The sequence below is a fragment of the Camelus ferus genome, chromosome 11 (genome assembly GCF_009834535.1).
Source record: "Camelus ferus isolate YT-003-E chromosome 11, BCGSAC_Cfer_1.0, whole genome shotgun sequence".
Classification (NCBI taxonomy): domain Eukaryota; kingdom Metazoa; phylum Chordata; class Mammalia; order Artiodactyla; family Camelidae; genus Camelus; species Camelus ferus.
Window position 1 is genome coordinate 54,814,238 of NC_045706.1, and position 22,921 is coordinate 54,837,158.

Genomic DNA, 22,921 nt, shown 5'->3' on the forward strand with positions numbered 1-22,921 from the left:
TGTTGTTAGTAAGGGGAGAACTGTGGGAGGCCAGACCTGACAAAGCTGTGTGTGTGTGTGTGTGTGTGTGTGTGTGTGTGTGTGTGTGTGTGTGTGTACATTGCCTGTCTGTCTTCAAACTGAAACGTCTCCCCATCAGTTCTTGGTCTAGCAAGAAACCCAGGGATTAAAGTGAAATGATTTGGACAGGACATCCTTCATTGTCATCGTCAGGTTAACAGAAGAGATGTGTTGTAATGCAATTCAGAGCAGGAAGGAACGGGAGCTCCCTAAATATCAAGGAACATCAAGGTTACCGTCAGGAAAAAGGCCAAATTACATAAGATGGAGAAACAGGGATGTTCCTTATAGATCTGGGAGACTTCAGCCACCATGTAAGAAGTCCAGCTACCTGAAGCCCCAATATGGAAAGACAACGGGGCGAGACCACATATAGAGTGAGGGGTTGCCCACAGAACCCCTGTTCTCTCCAGCCCCTCCTTTCTGAGTCTTTTCAGCCTGAGCACCAGACATGGAAGCGAGGAAGGCTTCAAGATGAGCCCAGCCCAGCCACCATCTGGCTGAGGGCGCAGAACACCCCGAGGGTGGAATGTCAGCTGAGGGCTGGGTCCACTCAGCCCCCAGGTCCACACACCGAATCAGTGTTGTTACTGACGGAAGCTGTTGTTTTAGTCTGTCATGCAGCCATAGGTTACCAAACCACTGGTGTGAGCCAAAGTCATGTTTGCCACGCAGGGTGTGCTGGATTCATAGTTATTTTAGAACAGCACCAGGTCGGTGGGATGGAGGGATGGAGGTAAATCCTTGCCATCCTCCCCACACGTCACTCCCAGAACCAGTCCAAACAGGACCCCTGGGCTCCGTCACAGTGTGAGGACTCAGTAAGGATCCAGGTTTTGTCATGGCTCTGGGGAAAGATGAGGTGTCCCAGGAGAAGAGAGCAAAGAGAGACAGGATACGGGGAAAGTGGCAGGAGGTCCCTGTGGGCAGCTTTTCAGAGGCCGGTGGAGGGTCAGCCCTCCCGTCCATGAGGACACCACTCTTACTAGGAAGGGCTCGGTGCCTGATTCCTACCCTCAAAGTCCCTGAGATTTTGAAACAATCACCCAACCCCCTTTAGCACCTTCACAGCAACTCCACACCTAGGGGACATGTCAGGGGCTGCAGCTATGGGCCAATAAGTGGTATCTTCTGGGTCCAGAGAGATGGCAGCTTCTCTCTCACTGTGGCCTCTGAGCTGCACCAGGAACCTGCCCCCTAGTGGTGTGCAGACGGAGAAGCAGGAGTATGTCCCCCAAGCCTCTTTCCTCCAGGAGCAGGAGAAGGCTGGAAGGAGACCCCTGTCCCAGGGTTCAGTCGGAGGACCCAGAGCTTGGACCCCACCGGAGAAGGAAAGAACCCCAGGGAAGCACTGAGTAATTGGAGTAATGGGAGCTCCCTCCCCTCCTGGCGCAACAGGAGAAACAGGGACACCACTCCAGGCAGGTGATTCCTCCAGCCCCCTGGGCCCTGACCCTGGCAACCGAAGAGTAATGAGCTGGAAAGTCCTGAGGATGCAGGGTCCAGGGAGGTCTCAGATACCCTGCACCGCCTACAGAAGACCCAGCCCTGCCCCTGCTGCTGCCAGAACAGACTGGAAAGAAAAAGTACGAGGAGCCGAGTGTCTGTGGGGCCTCGGAGGAGATGTCACAGTGACGGATGCACCTGAGCATTAATCACACCATTAAGGAGGTGTGCTCGAGGCCCTCTCTCCTGTGGCTTCCCTTGTAAACTGCATGCCTCCAGGGAGAGAACGTCCAGGGGACCACTTCACGCTCAGGTGTTTGTGACTCACCTGGGCCAGGTTGAGGGCGAGGAAGGAGGCTCAGGAGACACACGGCTGCCGTGACAGTCCTGCCACATGCTGCCCCAGCCTGAGAGATGCCCACAGGTACTGACCCACCACACCAGCCCCTGGGCCATGGTTCTGGCTGGGCCTGGAATTACTTCCTGGTGAAGAGCTGGTCAGGCCACAAGGAAACTGCCCAGAGCAGAGAGAGAGAGAGAGAGACGCTGGCTTCCTGGCAAAGTTCCACAGCTGTGTGACCTCAGGCATTCATCCATTCTCCTCTCAGGGCCTCAGTCATCCCATCTGGGCAGTGGGCATCCTGCCTTCTCATCTCATCACAACTCCCCTTTGCTAAATAGGGGAGGTGAGCAGGCAGATGGGACCAGGGCTGCACAAGGATTCTATAAGGTGTGGAGGGACGTGCTCGTGGAGGAAGCATCATCCTTGCTCTGATGCCCAGGAGAGCCAGTCCGGGCTCTTTACCCCACAGAGTCCCCGACTTTGGCGGGGAGGCAGACCCACTGTCGACTTGCAAAAGTCCACAGTTGTTAGTGTTGACACAGAATGTAAGGGGGGCCAGCAGGACAGTGGCTGGGGTACAAGACTTCACATTTACCAAGCGCTCAATTAACACTGTTGGTGAAACAGTCACACACGCCCCATGAGGGACATGGTCTCTTTTGTTTGCTGCTGTATCCACAGTGCCTAGACTAGAGCCTGGCATACGGCAGATGCCTAATAATTACTTGCTGGGGAAAAAATGAATGAATGAACGAATGAATGAGCAAACAGAAGAGGGGTAAGAGAAGGCTGTCAGGTGAGCTGGACCACAAAGAATGAGTCAGAATGAGGTGGAACAACGATTAGGGAGAAGAAGCAGGATGTGCACACGCTCAGAGGCATGACCGTGTGCAGAGCGTCTGGAAACGGCAGGATTTCTGCTGCGCCTGTGGAAGAGGGAGAGGACGTTGATGATGAATTGGGTCTGAGAACCGGAGTCTTTACCTTGAGGACACGGGGGACCTACAGTGGGTAGCTGGCTAATTAAATGTGGTGGGTTTTGTAAACAGCTTTATGGAGATACAGACCATACAATTTCACCTATTTCAAGTTCAATGGCTTATAGTATGTTCACAGTGTTGTGAATCACCAAAATCGATTCCAGAACATTTTCATTATCCCAAAACGAAATCCCATGCCCATTAATTTTCAGCGCTCAGCCCTCCCATCCCGGCAGGCCTAGGTAAGAGCTAATCCACTTTCTGTCCCTATGGATGTGCCAGTTCCGGACATCCTTCATACAGGATGTGGTCATTTGTGACCAGCTCCTTTTACTTAGCATAGTGTCTCTAAGGTTCATCTGTGTTGCAGCATGTATTGGTGCTTGATTTTTTTTATTACCAAATACTATTCCATTGATGGATTTACTGTATTTCTTTCATCCATTCATCAGTCAATGGACATTTGAGTTGTTTAGATGTGGTTTTTAAAAAATCTTCTGCTGGCTAAAATTAACAAGACTGACAACATCAAATGTTGGCGTGGATATGGAGTGACCAGAACTCTCATGGCGGTAGGTGTTTGTAATAGTACAACCACTTTGGAAAAGTTTGGCAATTTCTTATAAAGATAAATATGTATCTACTATATATCCCAGCAGTTCAATTTGTAAGAAACGAGCATATATGTCCACACACAAACTTGCAGCATTTTTTATAACAGTTAAAAAAAACTGGAAACAGCCTAGCTGTCCATCAACAGGAGAATGGATAAACAAATTGAGTTACATTCATAAAAATGGAACCTCATCCAACAAGTTCAAGGTGGATGAGGGTGAAACATTACGTTGGGTGAAGAAAGCCAGACATAAAAGAGTGTGTTGTGTATAATGATTACTGAAATTCCATTTTATGGGAAATTCAAGAACCTGCAAAACTCATCAGAACAGAGGTTGTTTTGGGTGTGAGGTGACTGATTGAAAGGGGGTGACTGATTGAAAGGGGGTACAAGGGAAATTTCCAGAGTGATGGAAATGTTCTGTACCTTGATTGGGGTGTTGGTTACACAGGACATACATTTGCCAAAACTCTTCAAACTCTACTCTTCAGATCTGTGCATTTTATTGACTGTAAGTTATCCTTGAATAAAGTTGGGGAGTTGGGGGAAGCACCCCCTGGAAGCAATGAGGAAGTTCAATTGAGGGGCTCAAGCTGGAACACATGCAGTAGACTTCTCCAGTCTCTAAGGTGGGGGGCTGTGGCTAGACCAGGGGCAGGGGCCGCAGAATGGGGAGGGAGGAGGGACCAGAGGGATGCTAAGGAGGTGGAGAGGGCAGGGTGGACAGGGCACTCCTGGTTGACAGGAGGAAGAGCAGTCAGGGGAGGAAGGAGGCGAGTGTGACTCATGGGTTCCTTTCTCTGCACCTTGATGAGTTGGCCCTTAGCCTGTTCCCACTCCATACCTTGGGCTTCCAGTTGTTGCCTGTGTCACCATCTTGTGATGCTCCCTGACTCATGGGAGAAGAAGCACAGATGACAACGGCTCTGTGAGGTCAGCAGAGGGGGCCCTGAGGGCCTTCCAGGTGTACTTGCTGCACTGCAGGGAAGAGGGTGCGGGCTCGGCAGGCCACCTTGGCTTGTGAGTGATTTGGAACACCCAGGGAACCGTCAGAACTGCCAGTAAAAACCACCTGGGAAGTGTAGCCCAACTTCCCTGTGTAACCGAGGAGAACACCAAGGTCCCACAGGGCAGAGGAGAAGCTCAAAGCCTGCCTGTCTCCCACCTCCTCTCATGTACCTCTGATTTCAGCTGGGTGGGCTGCTGCCGGCACAGACCTTCCCCTCCCAGAGCCCCAAGAATGGGAAGCTCGTGCGGAGCCCCCCTACCCCTCAGAATACAGGCCCAGTGGCGGTGGGGCGGGGGGGCACAGAAGCCGGCCGGCTTCCTCCGTGGGTCTCAACAGGTGAGGTGCGCAGCAGCCTGGGGCAGAGCTGGCAGGAAAGTCCCAGGCGTGTGTCACCCTGTCATCATTACCCCACCCCTTGAAGTTCCCTTAAGAAGTATCCTCTCCTTGTCATCTGATCCAGCCACTTGCCTTAGCCAGGACTCAGCCTCTTCTCAAAAAGCTCCTCTGAGATGTTTTACACTGAGTCCCAAGAACTGCACCTCTTTGAAGGGCCACGTCTGGGTTCCTCCCTTTCCCCCACTGCCAGGCTGGTGTGCTGAATTCTTCCAGAACAGAGGAAACTTGGATGTGGTTTTTAAATGTTTTATTGAGGTGTAGCGCTCTGCACACATCATCAATGCAGAGTTTGATGAATTTTACACACATATCCACCACCTAGATCAAGTTATAGAGCCCTTCCAGAATTCCAGAAGGTTCCTCGTACCCCCTTCCCACTAACCCGACCCCCAAAAGTAACCGCTGTCTGACTTCCCTCACTTTAGATTAGCTTTATGTACTCTTGTACTCCTGCAGATGGAATCACACAGAGTAGACACTCTGTTTGGGGTGAGATTCACCCCTGCAGTTGTATGTATCAGCAGTTGGCTCTTTTTTTTTTTTTGCTGGGTGGTATCACACTGTATGGATGTACCACAATGTGTGTATCCATTTTACTATAAACGGGTATTTGGGTTGTTTCCAGTATGGGGCTCTTACGAGAATTCAAATAAAGTATTTATGCAGCCGCACATACTCATTTCTCTTGGATATACGCTTAGGAGTGGAATTTCTGGGTCATAGGCAAGCCCAGTTTTCGCTTTAATAGATAAGTGCCAAACAGTTTTCTAAAGTGATTGTACCAGTTTACACTCCCACTAACAATGCAGGAAAGTTCCAGCAGTGCCACGTCCTCGCCAACCTTTTAATTCTAGCCATCTTAGTGGCTATAAAATGCTACCTCACTGGGGCTTCAGTCTGTGTTCCCCTAATGACTAATGATGCTGTGTGTCTTTTCATAGGCTTGCGGGTTATCTGGATATCCTTTTTTTGTGCAATGCCTGTTCACGTCTTTTGACTACTGTTGATGAAAGCTGTTTGGCCTATTAGTGTTGATTTATAGGAGCTCTGTATGTGTACTGAATATGAACTTTGGTCAGGCATATGCCTTGTGAATATCTTTGCAGTTTATGACTTCACATATTTACTTTGTGAATTTTATTTTTATTTTTCCTTCCAGTTTTATTGAGCTATAAGTGACATACAGCCCTGTATAAGTTTAAGGTGTACAGCCTAAGGATTTGACTTCCATACACCATGAGATGATTTCCAGAATAAGTTTAGTGAATACCCATCATCTCTTAGAGATATGGCTTCACTTCTTTATTTCATTTTCTTAATGATGTCTTTTGATGAACAGAAGTTGCTAATGCTGATGAAGTCTAAGTTATCCATCTTTCTCTTATGTATAATGCCCTCTGTAAGAAATCTTTGGGAAGCCTAGGTTTTGTGCTGGTAAGGATCATGCAGCTTTTATCCTGAACTTCCAGTGCGGGATTCAGGCAGCTATGACTCACCCAGCCCCGTCTGTGAAGTCAGCAGTTGATTTGTTTGTCTACCCGCTCACTCACCCACCCCCACCCACCCATCTATCCACCCATTGATCTATCCTGTATTTATTGCCATCACCATGAGCTGAGTGACAGCAGGTAGTAAGAAACCGGGATGGTGGCAGAGTTACTGAGATGAACAAGACCCCCAAGGAGCTTATGAACTGGTGGGAAAAATACAACCTAAGTGAAATCCTTGACAGATGTCTATTTATCCTCATGCTGCCCTGAAAGCTGTAGCTTTCATTCGTCCCTCTCTGAAACTTCCATTTATTTGTCTTTGTTCTGTGACACTTCTTCCCATATTTGTAGACAGTCCTGTTCTCATTAGTGTAAGCTGCAAATAACAAAGGTGATTCTCACCTCCCTCATTTTAGATACTTGGCCTTTATTGATATGGCCTGAGGTGGTCAGCAGCCCTGGCCCATCGTTGGCTTAAATCCTGCTTGTGACCAGTCTGTACTCAGAGAAGTGTCCTCCTATTGGAGGTAGGGGGTGGTGATGCAACTTTCCCAGGGCTGATGGGCCAACCGTGGATTTTTGAAGGCTGACCCTGTAGGACCAGCAGGTGGTCAAACCTGGCAGCAGAGAGGTGGGCAGTGGGCCTGAGTAGCAGTTTCAATAGTCTGGTGGAGCTGGCCAAGAGGGAAACGAGGGCTGGTGGTGGGGGTACCAGCTACTGTGCCAAAGGGTGGCCTCCTTCCTGGCTGCAGGGGATGGACTCCAGCTCTACATTGCTGGTCTCAGGTCAAGCTGGGGCCTGGGGCTTGAGGTGGAGCCTGGGGAGGGGCCAGCGGTGGGAAGGGTAGAGGATTTGCACCCATCCTGGTGGACCCTCATTTAGCCTCTAGCCACCGACTTGGCAAACACACCTCCCCAGCCTGAGCCTCTGCCCACCTGCCTCCCTCCCTGACCTCTTTCTGGGGCAGTGGTTCAAAACTAACAAAAACAATGACGAGCCTGCCGGCCCTGACCCCAGCCAGCCAGGGCCTGGTCACTCCTCTGTGATCTGACCGCCCAGAAGCCCTGCAGGCCTGGCTGCCATCCTTCCTGCACAGCACCTGCCCTCCCAGAGACACTGGCCCTTTGTTGGAGGAGATGGCTTGTGGGGACAGCCCTGGGGAGGGGCTCGGCTGAGCAGGCCAGGCTGGCGCCAGGCGGGACTGGGGGGCCTCAGCAAACAAGGCCTCCTACAAAGTTGCTTGTGGGGCAAGGGCAGGGGCAGGGCCAGCCAGTAAGCAGCAGTCTGACCGACCAGCCGCAGTGCCTGATGGGACTGGCAGCGCTGACATTCACAATGCGCATGCCACTAAGGAGTGATGTACTTTTCTTTACAGTTCCTACCACTTGCTTCTACGCTTCAAAACCTCTGACCATTTTGGAACCAGTAACCATGTGCTAGGATTCTCATCTGGTTGTTACGATTTCATGTTGCATGTCCCTCAAAGAACCTGCCAGTCAAGGAATTTGAGGTTGTGCTCTGCTCTTTTTTCGCTCTCCCAAGTTGCCTCCACCTTTGGGGACTGACTTACAGAGTCTCAGAACGGAAAGGAGCCTCACAGTTTACCTGGTCCCATCACTCATCCTGTGGCATCTCTCCAGTCATGGGGAATTCACTACTTCAAAGTGTCGTTTTGTGATATCACTGACTGATAGAACGCTTTCTTGTCTGAATAAGCCCAAACCTGGGTCCCGCTGGTCCAGCGTGAGTCCTGGGGAGCCCCACAGTGTCCTCTGCCCGTGAGAGTCGTCATCACTCTGGAGATGGCCTCCCGTCCACCCCTCCTCTAGTGAATAGCCTTTCTAGAGCTGCCCCTTTGATGCCCAGAGTTCCCTGCTCCCTTCCCGGCTGCACCTTCTGCTGAATTTGCCGCCTGTGCACACGCAGCTGCGGCCGACGCCGTGACCTCCCCGTGTGCTCAGGCCAGCCCAGCACCAGGGCCCGAGGTGCTGACACGCTGTCATAGGAACACAGCATGCAAGTCGATCAATTTTCTGAGCCTCTGCTCATCTAACAAATGAGATCTCTGTTACATAATTTGAGGCCTCTCCCAGCCTGACCTGCACCTGCTGACCTTCTGTGCTAAAATTCAACGACAGTGGAGATTAGTTCTGGGATTAGGTTGAGCAGGGCCAAAAGCCGGCTGCTCGGCCACTTAACTTAACAAGGGGGAAGGCCCTGTAACCTCAGACAGCTCACATAACCTCTGCCAGGCTCAGAGACCTCATTTTTAAAGAGCAGTGAACACTAGCACCTATTCTTAAGGACCTTGTGAGTATTGAGAAATAATGTAAATTCTTACCATGTGCAGTTTATTAAATGTGCAAGAAATGACAACTATTCTTATCTCTAGTGCTTCTTTTCTTTTCTTTTTTTTTTTCTAGTGCTTATTTTCATTGGAATAAAAACCCAACGCTTGCCATCAGTGGTGGGCAATCTCGATTATGTAGAGGGTAAGTAATGTTGATTCAAAGGGGATTTATTCAAATGGAGAAGGGAGAGGTATCGATATGACTAAGTAGAGACTGAGGGTCGAGCTAAGAGAATCAAGAAAATTACACAGGTCAACAGGAGAAAAAAGGGAAAGGGGACTGCAGAATTGCAGGCTCTCTGCCTCCCTGCAGTCGCAGGGCAGAGAGCCCGGAGCTCAGATGACATCTGCCCAAACAGCGTCTTAATCGTGGCAAAGACTCAAGTCCCACTTTTAGGGAACCTGGCAGGGAGGATGCCAGTCAGGGCTGGTCCACATAGGTGGGGGGAGGCGTGCACAAAGGTTCACCTGAGCTTGCTTGGGAGGCTCTTGGGTCCTGCCGGTGGCTCTTTTCCTATTGACTCTGGGCAGGGAATACGTGAATAAACTCAGTGCTGTGTGTTTATGTGTTACTCACTTGTGCTAGTGGACACCATTCCTGCAGGGCTGGAAGCCAGTGGTGGCATCTCTAGGGCAAGAAGGCACAGCGAGTGGGGGAACAGTGCAAGCTTTGGAGTCACCCAGACCTGGGGTCAAATCCTGCTCAGCCACCTGTTATCTGTGTGGCCTTGTGCAAGTCACTGGCTCCCTCTCAGGCTTGAAGCTGTCATCACCGCATGGGGACGGAAGTCTCTCCCTTGCAGAGTTATCACAAGGACTAGTCACCAGGCATGGTGTCCGGCTAGCTGGAATGAAGGCTGGGGGTGGGGGTGGTATCTGGCATAGTCTACCTACGAGGTACCACTTGGCGCCCACCCACTCCTGAAGGAAGACACACAGCCGGGGGGGGACTGGGAAGAATTCACGCTGCTGCTTGACACTAGTGTGCCCTTGGAGAAACCACCTGCCCTCTCTGGGCACCCATTCCTTAGTTCGTATGACAGGGGTAACCTCTGTTTTGCAGGGTCCTCCTGATGATTGGGGCGATGTCTAGGAAGTGCTTAGTGCAGAGCCCAGCATGGAGTCAGTAAGTGAGTAAGGGACATTGGGATGCCAAGGCCAAAACCCACCTCAGGCCCTCTCACTGAGGGCTTCCTGCCAGCTCCCTCTCTCTCTCTCAGGCTTCAAGTATTCACCTTCAGAGGAATGAGACAAAAATAGCAGCCCAGTCCACGTCTCCACCAACACACATCAGGCCTGTCTCTCAGGGCCGCTTGTCCCCGACTGTCCCCACTCTTTGCCAAGAGTGGCTGGTGACGCAAGCCTGCTGAGATGGCAGGTCAGTGCTGGGCTGTGTTTGGAGCAAGGGGATCGGAGCTGGGCTTTAAAGGGCCCTGGCGGGGCGCAGGGTGCTATGGGTAGTATCTGCTAGTTGCCTTTACTGCGTAGCGCATGACCCAACACTGAGGGGCTTAAAGCAACAAGCATTTATTATCTCAGGGCTTCTTGGGGGCAGGTGTCCAGGCGTGGTTTAGCCAGGTCGCCTGGCTCGAGGTCTCTCAGGAGGTTGCAGTAAGGTGCCAGCCGGGGCGGCAGTCACCCAAGGCTCTCCCAGACCTGCAGGATCCACTTCCAAGCTCATTCACATGACTGTTGGCCGGCTGCAGAGGAGCCACATCCAGACCCCTCCCGGAGTTGCTAGGGGCCTCCGCAGGCTGCCTGAGTGTGTTAACAGGGCAGCGGTGAGGAGAGGGGGAGAGAGGGAGAGAGCAAGCCCGAGGCAGAAACCACAGTCTCTTTGTCACCTAACCTTGGAAGCGGCATCCCGTCACTGTTCCATATTCTGCTCACTGGGAGGGAGTCAGCAGGCCCAGCCCACAGCCAAGGCAAAGAGATGATGCCAGGCCGTGACTACCAGAGCGTCACTGGGGTCCGTCTTCGAGACCGCCTGCCTCGGTGGGGCTGGGCGTGGGGAAGGGCACCATCATAACCATTGTACAGAGTGGAGAGAGCCCACACCCAAGGCCCCTGGCTCAAGGGCTGGCTCGTCTGTGCGGCCTTGGGCTGCCTACCACTTCCCTACTTAGACCCCGGGCCTCCTCCTCTATCAAGTGAGATAGGCTGTTCTGTGAATCAAAAGACGTGGTGGCTGTGAAGATCCTTAAAGAAGCCTCCAAACACTACACACGAGTTGGTGTGAGGATGGCACTATTATATAATTAAAGGGAGTCTTGGGTGAACAGCAGTAAAAATCCACACGCAGAGGTGCACCTTAGGGTGCAGATCATTCACTCAAAATCACCCTCCTTCCCACCCTGACTCTGTCTCCTCAGCTGGCCTGGGCTAGGTGATGTGCATTCATTCATTCATTTCATACATTCACAGAGGCCTTCATGTTCAAGGCCCTTCACCGTGGCATTTTCCTTAATGTGAATAATTCTGTGACACAGACATTATTAAACCCTCTTTATAGATGAGGAAACTGAGACTCAAAGAAGCCCCAAACGGCCTCCCTGAGCTCACACAGCTGCACGTGTTGTGGTCCAAGGTTTTTTCCTCCTTGGTCAGACCACACTGAGCCTTCTCCCAGAAAAGCCTCGCCTCTAAGGCATGTCACCTGGCCTCACTGGTGTGCAGCACCATTATCTGAAATTGTCTTTCTTTTCTTTCTTTCCTTTTTAAAAAAAAAAATTTTGTTCTCTCTCTTGCCCATGAGAACGTGTTTACTTTTTTGTCTAATGACCACCATATTCCTAACACCTGGAAAAGTGTCAGGTACCAGTAAGGGCACAGCTAACAGCTGTAGAATGAATGAATCGATGGATGGTGGGGGGAGGGTATAGCTCAAATGGGAGAGCACATGCTTAGCATTCACAAGGTCCTAGGTTCAATCCCCAGTACCTCCTCTAAAAATAAATAAATAAACCTAACTACCTATCCGTCTCCGCCCCCTCCCGCCCCCCCCCCCCCCCCAAATAAAACAAAAAACGGATGAGTGAATGTCAACCAGGGCTGGCCCTTGTTGACAGTCACTGTTCCCCCAGAGCCTGCCTCCACCATCCTTCCAAACTCCTATGATGGCAGCTTCTCAGGAAGACTTCCTCAGCCCCCAGGGCCACCCAGACTGCAGTGAACGGCAGGTGCACTCAGAAGCGAGCTTCCTCTGCTCCACTCTGTGTCCAGGTAGCTGGGGCTGGGGGTAGAGGTGAGCCGTGCCCTGCCCTGCCCTGCTGGCTGCTCTCCTGAGGCCCACAGCATCCTGGATTGCACGGGTGACACCTAACTTGAGACCAGACCCACCCCTGGTTCCTGGAAGCAGCAGAGGGAGGCTGATGTGTTCGTACTGACTCTGTGAAGCCTGGGAATGCGGGGGAAACCCCCAGAGAGCAGCGATCACAGAGGCCTATTAGCAGGGTCTGGCTCCTTTTCTGAGCTCTCACCTAGGAACACCTCTACCAGGCTTCCTGTCAGCTGCCCACCACAGATGCTCTCCTGGAGCCCAGTCCCCTAGATGGAACCAAAAGAGATGAAGTCCAAGGCCTGCTTCAGCCTGAGGTCCATTGTCCCACCGACTGACACTGGCATTGATCATTCAAGAAAATCCCACCCTGTGCCCCCAGCAGGGCCACCTTCTCTCTCAGCCCCTCTCCAGGACCACTGTAGCTTCTTACACTCCAAAAACCACAACACTCCCCCTGCTGTGCACATGGGCCACCTGGGAGAGGCAGGAGGTAGTGATAATCACACTGCCCTGTAGCTGCCTGTCCCCATCTTTGTCCTTCTGTATCCCCCGGCCAAATCTCAGGACCAGCATTTAGTGGGTGCTCTGAAAAGGCTCTGGCAAGAGTGAAGAGAGGGCTTTGACCACAGTTCCAGGACTTCCCAGCTGTGTGACCTGTTCCTGTCTTCTCTGAGCTTCAGTTCTCTCATTTAAACAGTGGTGATCAGAGCTTGTAAACTGCTGGCCCAAGAGGCCCCAGCTAGGTTGTGGCTATGTTGCTGTGGCTCATTCAGCGTTTAATTTTATTTTAAAATGAGTTTCCAACATTTAAAAGTTGGGAAGTTTCCACAGAATCGAAAGTTTTCAGTTGTTATTATATAATGAGATCTGGCTACACTGGACCCACAATCCACATACAACAACTGGCCGACCTGGGCAGCAGCTGTCCCTTTAACTGGGGCATTTGGATGCAGTGCAGCCTCCACTCACTTCCTATGGCCTTGCCTGGCATGCTTCACTCTGGTGTGTCACTACCTGGCCCCCACAGGTATCTGAGTTTGCAACCCCTGGATGTCAGCATGACCTGACTGTTCTTTGGCTCTGCGAGACCTAAAGATGGTGTTACAAAATCCCTGGGTAATGAAAACCATTAACACCCAGGATAAGAAGCCACTCCGGCGAGCAGAGACAAACTGCTGTTTCTGAGGATGACACAGAGTCTATAAATAGTCTCAGAGCCAGGTGAGTGGTGACACCTGCCCCATCTCACCTGGGCTGGGAGTCCTTGAGGGCTGGGCATGTGTCAATTCATGGCTCAGCCCAGGGACTGTCCCTCCTCCTGATGCCACTGAAGTCAGTACCAGTAGAAATGACTTCACAGATGAGCCTGTGGGGAAGGTGGAATTTTCTCTGGCTTAGGCAAGAGGTAGTGATGACGTCTGATTTTCCGAAGAGGGCAGAAGGTGTAACAAGAGTGAAGGAAGCTGGTTCTCAGTCCAGGAGCCTGGGGATGGGGGATAGCACCATCAATGGCTCCCCAGTGCTATCCAACAATGTTAGCCCTCAGCCTGGCCTTCAGGACCCTCTGTGATTGTCATACCCCCTCCCCTTCCCCTGTCAACCTTTCAGCTCATGGCCTTTCCTTGAAGGTGTCCTGGCCTCTCCCAGCTCTGGGCTAGTTTTTGGCTCACCCACCCCTCTGGAATCTCCTCTCCACATCTTTGTGTCTCTGCTCCTCAAATGCAGTGTTGCCCCCTGTTCCACAGCCCCCTGGGTAACTCCTCCGTTTCTGTCTTGCCTTGTTATCTGTCTAAGGCTTATCTCACTTGCCCTCCCCACCCTGTCCCAAGTACCAGCTCCCTGATGACAGCAAGAAGGTTTGACACAGGCAACCTCTGATCTTGGAGTTGGCCTCCTCCCGGCTCCAACACTCTGCCCTTGGGCAACTCACTCCTCAGCTCGTGGGGCATTGCTTCCCCAGTTGTGCAGCAGAACTCCTCCAGGCTGTGGTGGGGAGCAGCCGAGCTAAGGACTGACGAAGGGCTTCGAGAATGAAACGAATGAAACGAGCACTCCCCTGAGGCAGGGCCGCTCGTGCTCCATCAGATGGTGGATATACCGAGGCCTCCAGGTGCCTGCCTAAGGGACAATAGGGGACCACTTATTCACTCGGCATGGCTAAGGGCTGAGTGAGCCAAGGGCCTGGGACTGACATGGGGTGATTCCTCTCCTCCTCTGCCAAATCTGCAGTGGGTGCTGATACTGGGGAGGATCTGGGAGATGAGCTGAGGGCCCAGATGGGGCAAGAAGCAAGCCAGCTTCCTACTTCCGCCTGTTCTACTTAGGACACAATCATGAAAAAAGGATAAGCCATTCCCCAGGACAGAGTGAGACTCCAGCCTGGGCTGGGACCTGGGGAGCATTTGGGCTCCAAGAGGCAGCTGGGGCATCACTGAGAGACCAGACCCCTCCTGGGCCAGGAACAGAGAAGGGGACTGTGGACTTCCAGAAAAGGGCCAAGCCAGCATGCTCATGAGCCTAGAACACTCTGCTCTGACCTCATGAATTGGCTAGGGTCAGTATTTTGCTGCCTGACCCCTTCCCAGGAGCTGATTCAGGGTCTGGGGCAGGTCAGTCTAGAGCTGGTCCCAGCTCAAGCCCACCTGACTCCAAGGCCCAGCCCCCACACTCTTCTCTGGGTCCACAGAGCTCTGAGCCCCTGCAGCTGAGGCCCACTGTTGTCTGAGCCCCAAACCCTGAGCAAAGACTGTCTAGGCTCTGTCCATCACTGATGCTCACAGCACAGTGCTTAGAAGTTGACAAAGTCCTCTCTGTCTTGTTCATTTTTTCCTTGGAACAGACCTGGAAAACAAGCAGGGTAGAGATTAGCATCACACTGTATTCTGCAGAGGGGAAACAGGCCCAGAGAGGTCTGGGAGGACTGGCACAGGCTGGCCCTGGAGGTTCTAGCATTCTCTATCTCTGGGCAGTGCCTTCCCCTCTCTGGGCCTCAGTCGCCCATCTGGAGAATGCAGGTGGTGGTTGAGATGCTCTCTTGGGGCCCCTGCTTGTTATTCATTTCCTATGGACCCCCATGCCCCCAGGCTTCTGGGGGGGGGTAAATTCCTCTCACTGGTTCCCCCGACTCAGTTCCCCTTCTTTTCCAGTCTTGCCTTCCCACTTTTCCTTGCACCCACTATGGACTGGCCCCTGTGCTATATCACCTGCAGGTGCGGTTTCAGGGTGAGTGGAAGTGGGAGGGGAGCCAGCAGCCATCTGCCCTGATTGCTGGGGACCAGGGCTGTTGATGTGTGGAGTTGGGGAACGGGAGTCAGACCCAGTCTTGGTTTAGGGCTGGAGGTCTGGTGGAAGCATGACAGATGCAGGCTGAGTCTGGAAGAAGGACTGGTTTGTAGAAGCATCTGGAGACAGGCCCAGGCTAGGACAAGGAGGACATGCAGTCACCATGGGAGATGTCTCTGCTTGTCTCCTCCTGCCACCTCTCACTCTAAATTCTGCCTCTCATCTCCACCTGTCTTTGACTGAGTCTCAGTGCCACAGTCTCTCTTGGTCTGTCTATCTGTCTTTCTTTCTGCAGGGCCTAGGGGGAGAAGAGGCAGCCTATAAAAAGACTCAAATGTAAGACTTTTGTTATACTCAGATAAAAACATATGGATACTCATATTTTGAAGCTAATCACGTTTTAACATTTTTTTCTCTTTCATTTAAATTTTTTTCCTCTTGCTTGTGGAGGTAAGTAGGTTTATTTATTTTATTTAATGGAGGCATTGGGGATTGAACCCAGGACCTCGCAATGCTAAGCACGCACACTACTACTGAGCTATACCCTCGCCCTGCACTTTTTCTCTTTTTCCCTCCATCTATTGAGACCCTCACAAAAGGGAACTGGCCTCCTTTTGCTCCGGTGTGTCTGTCGGTCATGTCTTTGGCCCTTGCGCGGGTGTGTTCAACGGACTTCACGCTCCGCAGCCGAACCAGCCGGGCTGCGATGCCCGATGGGACCGGCAGAGGACGCCCGCGGACAGGCCGGAGGGGGCGGGGCGAAGGCGGGGCCTCGAGGCCGGATGGGCCAATAAAGGCGGCGGCGCGCGGCCGCCCCTGACTCGGCCCTCTGGGCGCGCGTGACCGTCGCTGCCGTCCTCTCCGCTCGACCCACCGCTCTCCCGCTGGGACCCGGGCCCACGATGCTGGCGCTGCGCTGCAGCCCTCGCCTGTTTGGCCGGCTCCCCGGCCTGAGCTCCGTGCCACTGCGCCTCCCCGCGGCCCGCGCCTGCAGTGGCGGCAGCAGCGCCCGCGACCCGTCCTCTTCCTCCGAGAACCCGCTAGTGTACCTGGACGTGGGCGCCGATGGGCAGCCGCTCGGCCGCGTGGTGCTGGAGGTGAGACACCGCACCGAACTGCGGTGGACTGGGTGTGGGGAACGGCGCCGGGAGAACCTGGGCCCCAGGCCGGGGCTGCGCCTGGCTCGCTGAATGACCTTGCCTCCAGCTCCCAGGCCCTAGGTCTCAGTTTCCCTATCTCTAAGAAGGGGCATCACATTGATCTCTCCAGGCCTCCTTTCAGAACTTTGGGCTAATGGAGGCGGGAGGGAAGGCGCGTGTAGAGGAGAAAGCTCAAGGTCAGATTGTAGGCAAGGAGGGCCATGTCCCGCCAGCCGGCCCCGGGGTCGGGGAGGGACTCCGAGACCTCACAGGGTGGAAGCCCAGGCCCAGAGCTCCGAAGTGGGCGTCAGGGGGCTCCGGGGTCCCGGCAACGAGCCTGGCTGGGCGCTCATGTGGCAGCCCTTGTAGAAGGCGGAGCGGGTCCCAGCCGCACCCCTGCAGTCGGGCTCACAGGTGAGCAAATGTGGTTTGGGGCCACCTCTCCCCCGGCAGTGCGGGCTGGATGGGACGGGTCACAGGGTCCTGGCACCTGGCAGAGCCAGGATATCCCTCCTGGAGTCGAGGCAGAGTGCTTGGAGCTCTTCGCCCCAACTCCAACAACCCCCCACCCTCACCCCGTAACAATCAGCGCCTGTCCCGGCTGTTTGGGCTTTTTTGCAAAAACAAAGCAGGATACAAATACACAGTCCTGGAAGGTTAACAGGGGAAGCTCGGGTGTAGGCCTCAAGTCCCGTCCCATTTTGAACAAGGGGGCCTCACTTAAGTCTCCGTTTTCTCTTCCTGAAGATGGGGAGCACCTATTTACTTTAAAGGTGTGACACCAGATAGCCCCTGAAGCTGGGAGGTAGGAAGCAGCCTCGGATGGGGCTCCAACCTTCCCTTCCCCCAACGGCTCCTGCCTTTCTCTGAGCCTTAGTTTCCCATTTGTGCATTGAGGAGCTTGGACTGGGTCCTACCTCCAGGCCCTGGGTCTCTGATACTTTGGGCTCAGCTGCAGCGGCTTTGCCACTTCTGTCCCCAGAAGTAGCCAGGATGGTGTTGTCATCTCTTTTGACAGATTAGGACATCGACACTGCTTCCTTCTAGCCTTGGGTTCAGGAAACAGCTGACAGAAGTGATAGCTGCTTAGGTGGCCTCCCACGGAGGGCTGGGAGTGACAGAAATGGAATGCCCCATCTCCTGGGCCGAAGGGGGTTCCTTCCTTCACCTGCCTCTGGACTGACCATCTTGTCCCTCTTCTCTCCCCACAGCTGAAGGCAGATGTCGTCCCAAAGACCGCAGGTAAGACAGGGCCTGGGGCCTTCTGAGTCTGGTCTCCGTGGAAGAGAGAGGGGCAAGGCGAGGTAGGTGGGATGGTGAGGAGTTGGGTATGAGACCTCTGACCAGATGAGAGTTCCACAAATGACTCAGCTACTGGGTACCCCGGGGCAGCCTTCTGTCCCTCTCTGACCCTCAGAGTTGGGCCTGCCACCTGTGCAGTAGCAGCTTCAGAATCAGTGGAAGACACATGTACATTTCCCCTGGGAGAACTTCTTCCTTCCTGGTGCCCGATGGAGCAGGGTGGTGGCTTCACAGCCCTCTGACTCCCTGCCCTACTGACCCAGTGCTGGAACAACCAAGAGCGTGTGGTCTTGTCACGGTGTTCAGACACCGAGGTCAGGGTGTGCGATGACTTGTCCCAGGTCATACAGCCGGAGCAGGCCCGGGGATGGGGGTCTCTCCATGCCCTACTCACCCCCTGGGGGTGGAGGGGTTCTAACTGGAACAAGTTGAGGCCCCTGGATTGACCTGGTGCTGCTGACCCACCTCTTCCTTCCCCCTCAGAGAACTTCAGAGCCCTGTGCACCGGGGAGAAGGGCTTCGGCTACAAGGGCTCCACCTTTCACAGAGTGATTCCGTCCTTCATGTGCCAGGTATGGCCCGCCTCCCCCGCCTCGGTTCCTCTTCTGTAAGTGGGGATAGTGACGGAGCCGCCCCAGAGGACTGTCATGGGTGTCACCAGTGTGCATATGCCTGGTGCCCGGCAAGGACTGACCGGAGGGCAACTGCGATCTCTCTCTCGGCCTGTCCTCCCACTCAGAGAGGCTGACGGTTGTCCTGGCTGCCACAGAACGTTCCCTGCCCCAGGAGTTAAGCAACAGGGCAAGTGGCAGGACGGCCCTGCCTGGCGGGGTCAGGAGAGTTGAGCAGTGGTCTGTGATCCGGCATCCAGGTGTAATGTGCCTGGGGGTAGACCTGAAGGCTTTGGAGGACCAGGGTATTCAGACAGTCTCAGCCCGTGTCCCCCAGGGTGTCCCACCGACCACTTGGCATGGGAAATAAGGGAGAGGAGAGGAGGAGGACGAGGAGAGAGACCGGCCACAGACAAGAACACACAGGTCTGGACTTGCAGCCTCTCTTTGCAGAGAAAGGCATCTTAAATGAGTAAATGAGTTAAATGAGTATGTTCTTTGTTATGTGTCCTGCCTCCTTTTCAGAAGCATTAGTTCTGCTGTGTCAGAGGTTTTGGGGTAGGTGTGGACAGCGAGAACCTCCTCAGGGCCCAGGACCCCGAGCTGTGCTGGGGTTATCCTCTGTATGGTCAGACCCTGCTAAGACGGGGCTTAGTGTCCGAGGCCAGCACACCTAGAGGTAGGGGCATGGATGTCATGACCTCTCTGCAGTCCTCTCAGCCCGGAGTTCTCCTCCCTTCCATCCTCTCCACCCCAGCCTGGTAGCTGTCATCACATTGCCGTGTGTGGCAGTGGGTCGAGGCCGGGCCTGCTGACGTGTTGAGTGTGATGAATGCAGGGAGGGGCAGGGGCTGTGGCTGTGGGACAGGCCTGACCACAGCCTGTGGCTCTCTGCCGCGGAGGCTCCCAGCTCTGCCTGAGACTGTGGATGAAGCAGGAGATGACACAGATGTCCTGAGCCGGGCTGGGGGCTTCCTCTGAACGGCAACAGGCAAGGATAGGGACCGCAAAGCCTGAGGGCACTCAGAGGCATGGGATGGTGGTACCCAGAGGCCCAGCCCAGGGTTTTGAATTGTCCCTCTCTGGGAATACCTTATTGGCATTTGTAGATGCTTCAGCTGGGCTGGTCAAGTGACCCCTCTCACCTGAGGATCCCGTCTCAGGAAAACAGCAACATGACCACAGCTGGGGGCTGGGGCTGGCAGCCGGCAGCCCCTGGGCTCTTCTGGCCATGGTTCCCCACAGAAGCCTCGGGCAGGCCATGAGGAAGGATGCCAGCCCTGGGTGGACTCTGTCCCGGGCCTGCACGGCACTGGGAAGCCCCCAGGCCGGTGAAGGGGAGATGCTGGGACAGGGAGGGGAACTCATTGGCACAGGGCACTGGCTCTGCAGCTGCTGCTGCTGCTCCCTGCGGATCAGACTTGGGAATGGGGGCTTCTGGCCTCCTCCCTCTTTACCCTCCAAGCGTTGTGGGTAGAAAATTCTAGGTCACTAAGAATCATCTCAGAATGGCCAAGATTTTGGGGGGATCATTGAAAAACTCACTCAGACAAAAAGTGAATCATTTGGCAACCAGGGTAGTTATTGTGACAAGAAAATATTTAAGCTGTATTTTATTTTTGCTTATTTTCCTTAGTATTGCATTAGTCCTTTTAGCATTGGGTGTTTTTTGACCCATTTGCTTGAGGGCTTCCGGCTGGGTGGGCCCTGGGTGGGCTGGGGGCTGCGTCCCAGCACTGGAGCAGCAGCCCTCTGCCAGCTCTGGTGGTGACCACTCAGAGGATACTCTGTGCTCGCAGGCTGGCGACTTCACCAACCACAATGGCACAGGGGGGAAGTCCATCTATGGAAGCCGCTTTCCTGACGAGAACTTCAAACTGAAGCACGTGGGACCAGGTGAGTGCGGGCTGCCAAGCCCCAGTCTGTGTGGCCCAGAGCTGTGACCCAGCCTCCGTTGGCCCAGCAGGCCTCAGGGCTGCAGCCTGACTGTTCCACATCCAGCCACACAGCCTCCTTCCTTCGGTACCCCTTGTTGGGTTTGCCTAGAGCTTTTTCATTCTGAGTGCTCAGTTTGAAAAACAAACCTTCCGTTGAGAACCTGGGGGAGAGAACCTTTAAGACCCAATGTGGAAAAGTCTAGAGTTCAGGGCTGGGGGCTCCACTCCGCTCTACCACTGAGAACTTCCACAAGGCCCTCTCCTCCTGGGGCAGCAAAGGTGGGCAGGCCCTGGGGAGCTGCACCTTCTGGGCCCTGGTTCTCTGCTTCTGAGCCCCAGTTTCAAGCATCCTTGATGTGATTTGTGCCCTCTGCTCTGCTGAGTGACTTCCCAGGTGAGGTGACTCCGGGGGCAGCCTGGCTCACTCCTGCTTGTTCCTGCAGGTGTCCTGTCCATGGCAAATGCAGGCCCCAACACCAACGGCTCCCAGTTCTTCATCTGCACCATAAAGACAGACTGGTGAGTAGCCTGCTGCCTCCTGGCTCCAGGCCCTCTGGGAAGGAGGGACCGTGACATTGGGTGACATTGCACCAGTCTCGTTTATGCTCACCTGCCTCACCTCTCCTCACAGGCTGGATGGCAAACATGTTGTGTTTGGCCACGTCAAAGAAGGCATGGATGTCGTGAAGAAAATAGAATCTTTCGGCTCCAAGAGTGGGAAGACATCCAAGAAGATTGTCATCACAGACTGCGGCCAGTTGAGCTAACCCGCTGTGGCCAGAGCACTAGGCCGGTGGCAGCTGCTGCACTTGAGCTGATTCACTCAGACGGCTGCCTCGGGCTCCCAGCTCAGGGACCCCTGGAAGTTGCCTGTGCTCACCCCACCGTCTCAGGAATATGGGACCTCACAGGACCCACCAGGCTGCTTCCCCAGTGCCCGCCCTACCCCGCCACCCGTTTCTAGACATCTGTCATGGACCCCGTCTCACCACACCTCATCAGGCATTGCCTGTGATCACCCTGCCCAAATTCACCTGTGCCTTGGACGTCGGAGGTGGTGATAGGTTAGCTTTCAGGGCAGTTTCTGCCTTTTCTCTGACCGAGGGGGAAAGCTGGTTGCTGGAAAGGGCTGGAATATCTGTTTAATGTCATCTTCCTAATTGGAATAATTTAACTAAGAAGAGTGCCGAGAGCCAAAGCTGTGACACTAACTACGCCAGGCCGTGGTGAGACCTGAGTCAGTGGCACCAGCCACAGACCCTCAGAGCTTGCCTTTGGAGCACAATCCGGGCTTTCGTGAAGGTCCCACGGCCAAGACCTTATATCCCAGCCACTGTGAATCCCGCTGGTTTGCTGCTCTTGTTTGGGGGGAGTCCCTCGGGGTGGAAGCAGCTGACCCTGGGAACAGACCCCCTGCGAGCTGTGCCTTGTCAATGTGAATTCCCAAGTTGAAAACAGAAATGACCTGTAAGTGCCACGTGCCCTGGAAGGAAGTCAAAGTGTATTTCCCGGTGGGCTTTGATGTTTCTCTGCTGTGTTTAATAAATTAAATCTACTGATTATGTACACTTCTGGAACACTGATTTGTGTTCACCTTAAATGTGAAAATAAACCCTATTTTCTGTAGAAGACTGTCTGGTGTCCGTGGCTTTAGGAAGCAGTGTCTGAAACACAAATACTTGGAGCCAGCCTTTATTGCGGTACCGCTAGCCCTCAGTGCTCTGCTGAGGCCTTTTCCATGGACTGTCAATCACTCTAGCAACCTGTGAGTGTATTCTTGTCATCCTGTTTTACAGATGAGGAAATGAGTGTCCACAGCCTGTATGAGAGCCCTGGCTCCGCCTCTGGGTGACTCAGTCTCAGTTTTGCTCAGCTGTGTAATGGGTTAACAGTGCCCAGCTCACAGGGGTGGTGAGGGTCAGATGTGATCTGTGTAAAGTACATACACCATCCCTGGCACACAGTCTTGATGGGTACTCCGGAGTGATGAGGACAGCGTCTCCCGTGGGTCAGAGTCTTAAAGGAGAAGGAGCCATAATTATCTCAGGTTAGATGTGGACTTTACTTACTCTAGATGTGCTGTTTAAATTTAGAGTTAACTTACAGGTGCTTCTGAATTCACGGGGAGGGCAGGTTGAGGGGTGGGAGGAGGACTGAGAACTTCCTTAAACAATGAGGGGCGGTACAGTCTGAATAATAGAAGAATTGCATTCCACTCACAATGTGATTAGAATTGCCTCACACTGGGGTTCCCTGAGTCTGATGGTGTGTGGTCACAGGTCCTGGGAATCACCCTGAGGTCTCGGTGGCTGGACTTGGGCCATTTGGAGTACCGGGCCCCCTGACTCAGGTTACGTGAGGTCACGGGCTGATGCAGTCACTCGGAGGTCATGGCTGGAGTTGGGTCACTGGGGTCACAGGGAGTTTCCACGAGGTCGGTTCAGCTGCGTGGGTTGGGAATTCAGCTGGCCTAGCAGTTTTCACACAGTTCTCAAGATCCTTGTGGGGGGGGGGCTCCTCAGACAAGGGGCATGGGCCCCTGAGCCCCATTTCAATCACAGATACTGAACAAGGGGGAAACTAATTAACAAAATGGATTCCCTGATGCTAAAACCGTTTGCTGATTCAGTCGGACCTAAAATTCTTGCAACTTGTTTTTCTCTTTTCTCTGACAAACCC

At 53.6% G+C, this 22,921-nt stretch overlaps 1 protein-coding gene across 1 annotated transcript; it reads left to right on the top strand.

Annotated features, from left to right (window-relative positions):
- The first annotated feature begins 16,058 nt into the window (after positions 1-16,058).
- On the top strand, positions 16,059-21,871 carry PPIF (peptidylprolyl isomerase F). The gene is made up of 6 exons (XM_032491581.1): positions 16,059-16,350; positions 17,604-17,634; positions 18,178-18,266; positions 20,105-20,201; positions 20,686-20,761; positions 20,874-21,871. Exons 1-6 carry the CDS (start codon positions 16,156-16,158, stop codon positions 21,007-21,009), a joined length of 624 nt encoding a protein of 207 aa, XP_032347472.1. The 5' UTR covers positions 16,059-16,155; the 3' UTR covers positions 21,010-21,871.
- Positions 21,872-22,921: the final 1,050 nt, after the last annotated feature.

What these genes read in the sequence shown, in the direction of transcription:
- PPIF (XM_032491581.1), top strand. Translation starts at nt 16,156, where the DNA reads ATGCTGGCGCTGCGCTGCAGCCCTCGCCTGTTTGGCCGGCTCCCCGGC. An exon ending in ACTGAAGCACGTGGGACCAG is followed by an intron (nt 20,202 to 20,685) that starts GTGAGTGCGGGC and finishes TTGTTCCTGCAG; the next exon opens with GTGTCCTGTCCATGGCAAAT. An exon ending in TGCACCATAAAGACAGACTG is followed by an intron (nt 20,762 to 20,873) that starts GTGAGTAGCCTG and finishes CTCTCCTCACAG; the next exon opens with GCTGGATGGCAAACATGTTG.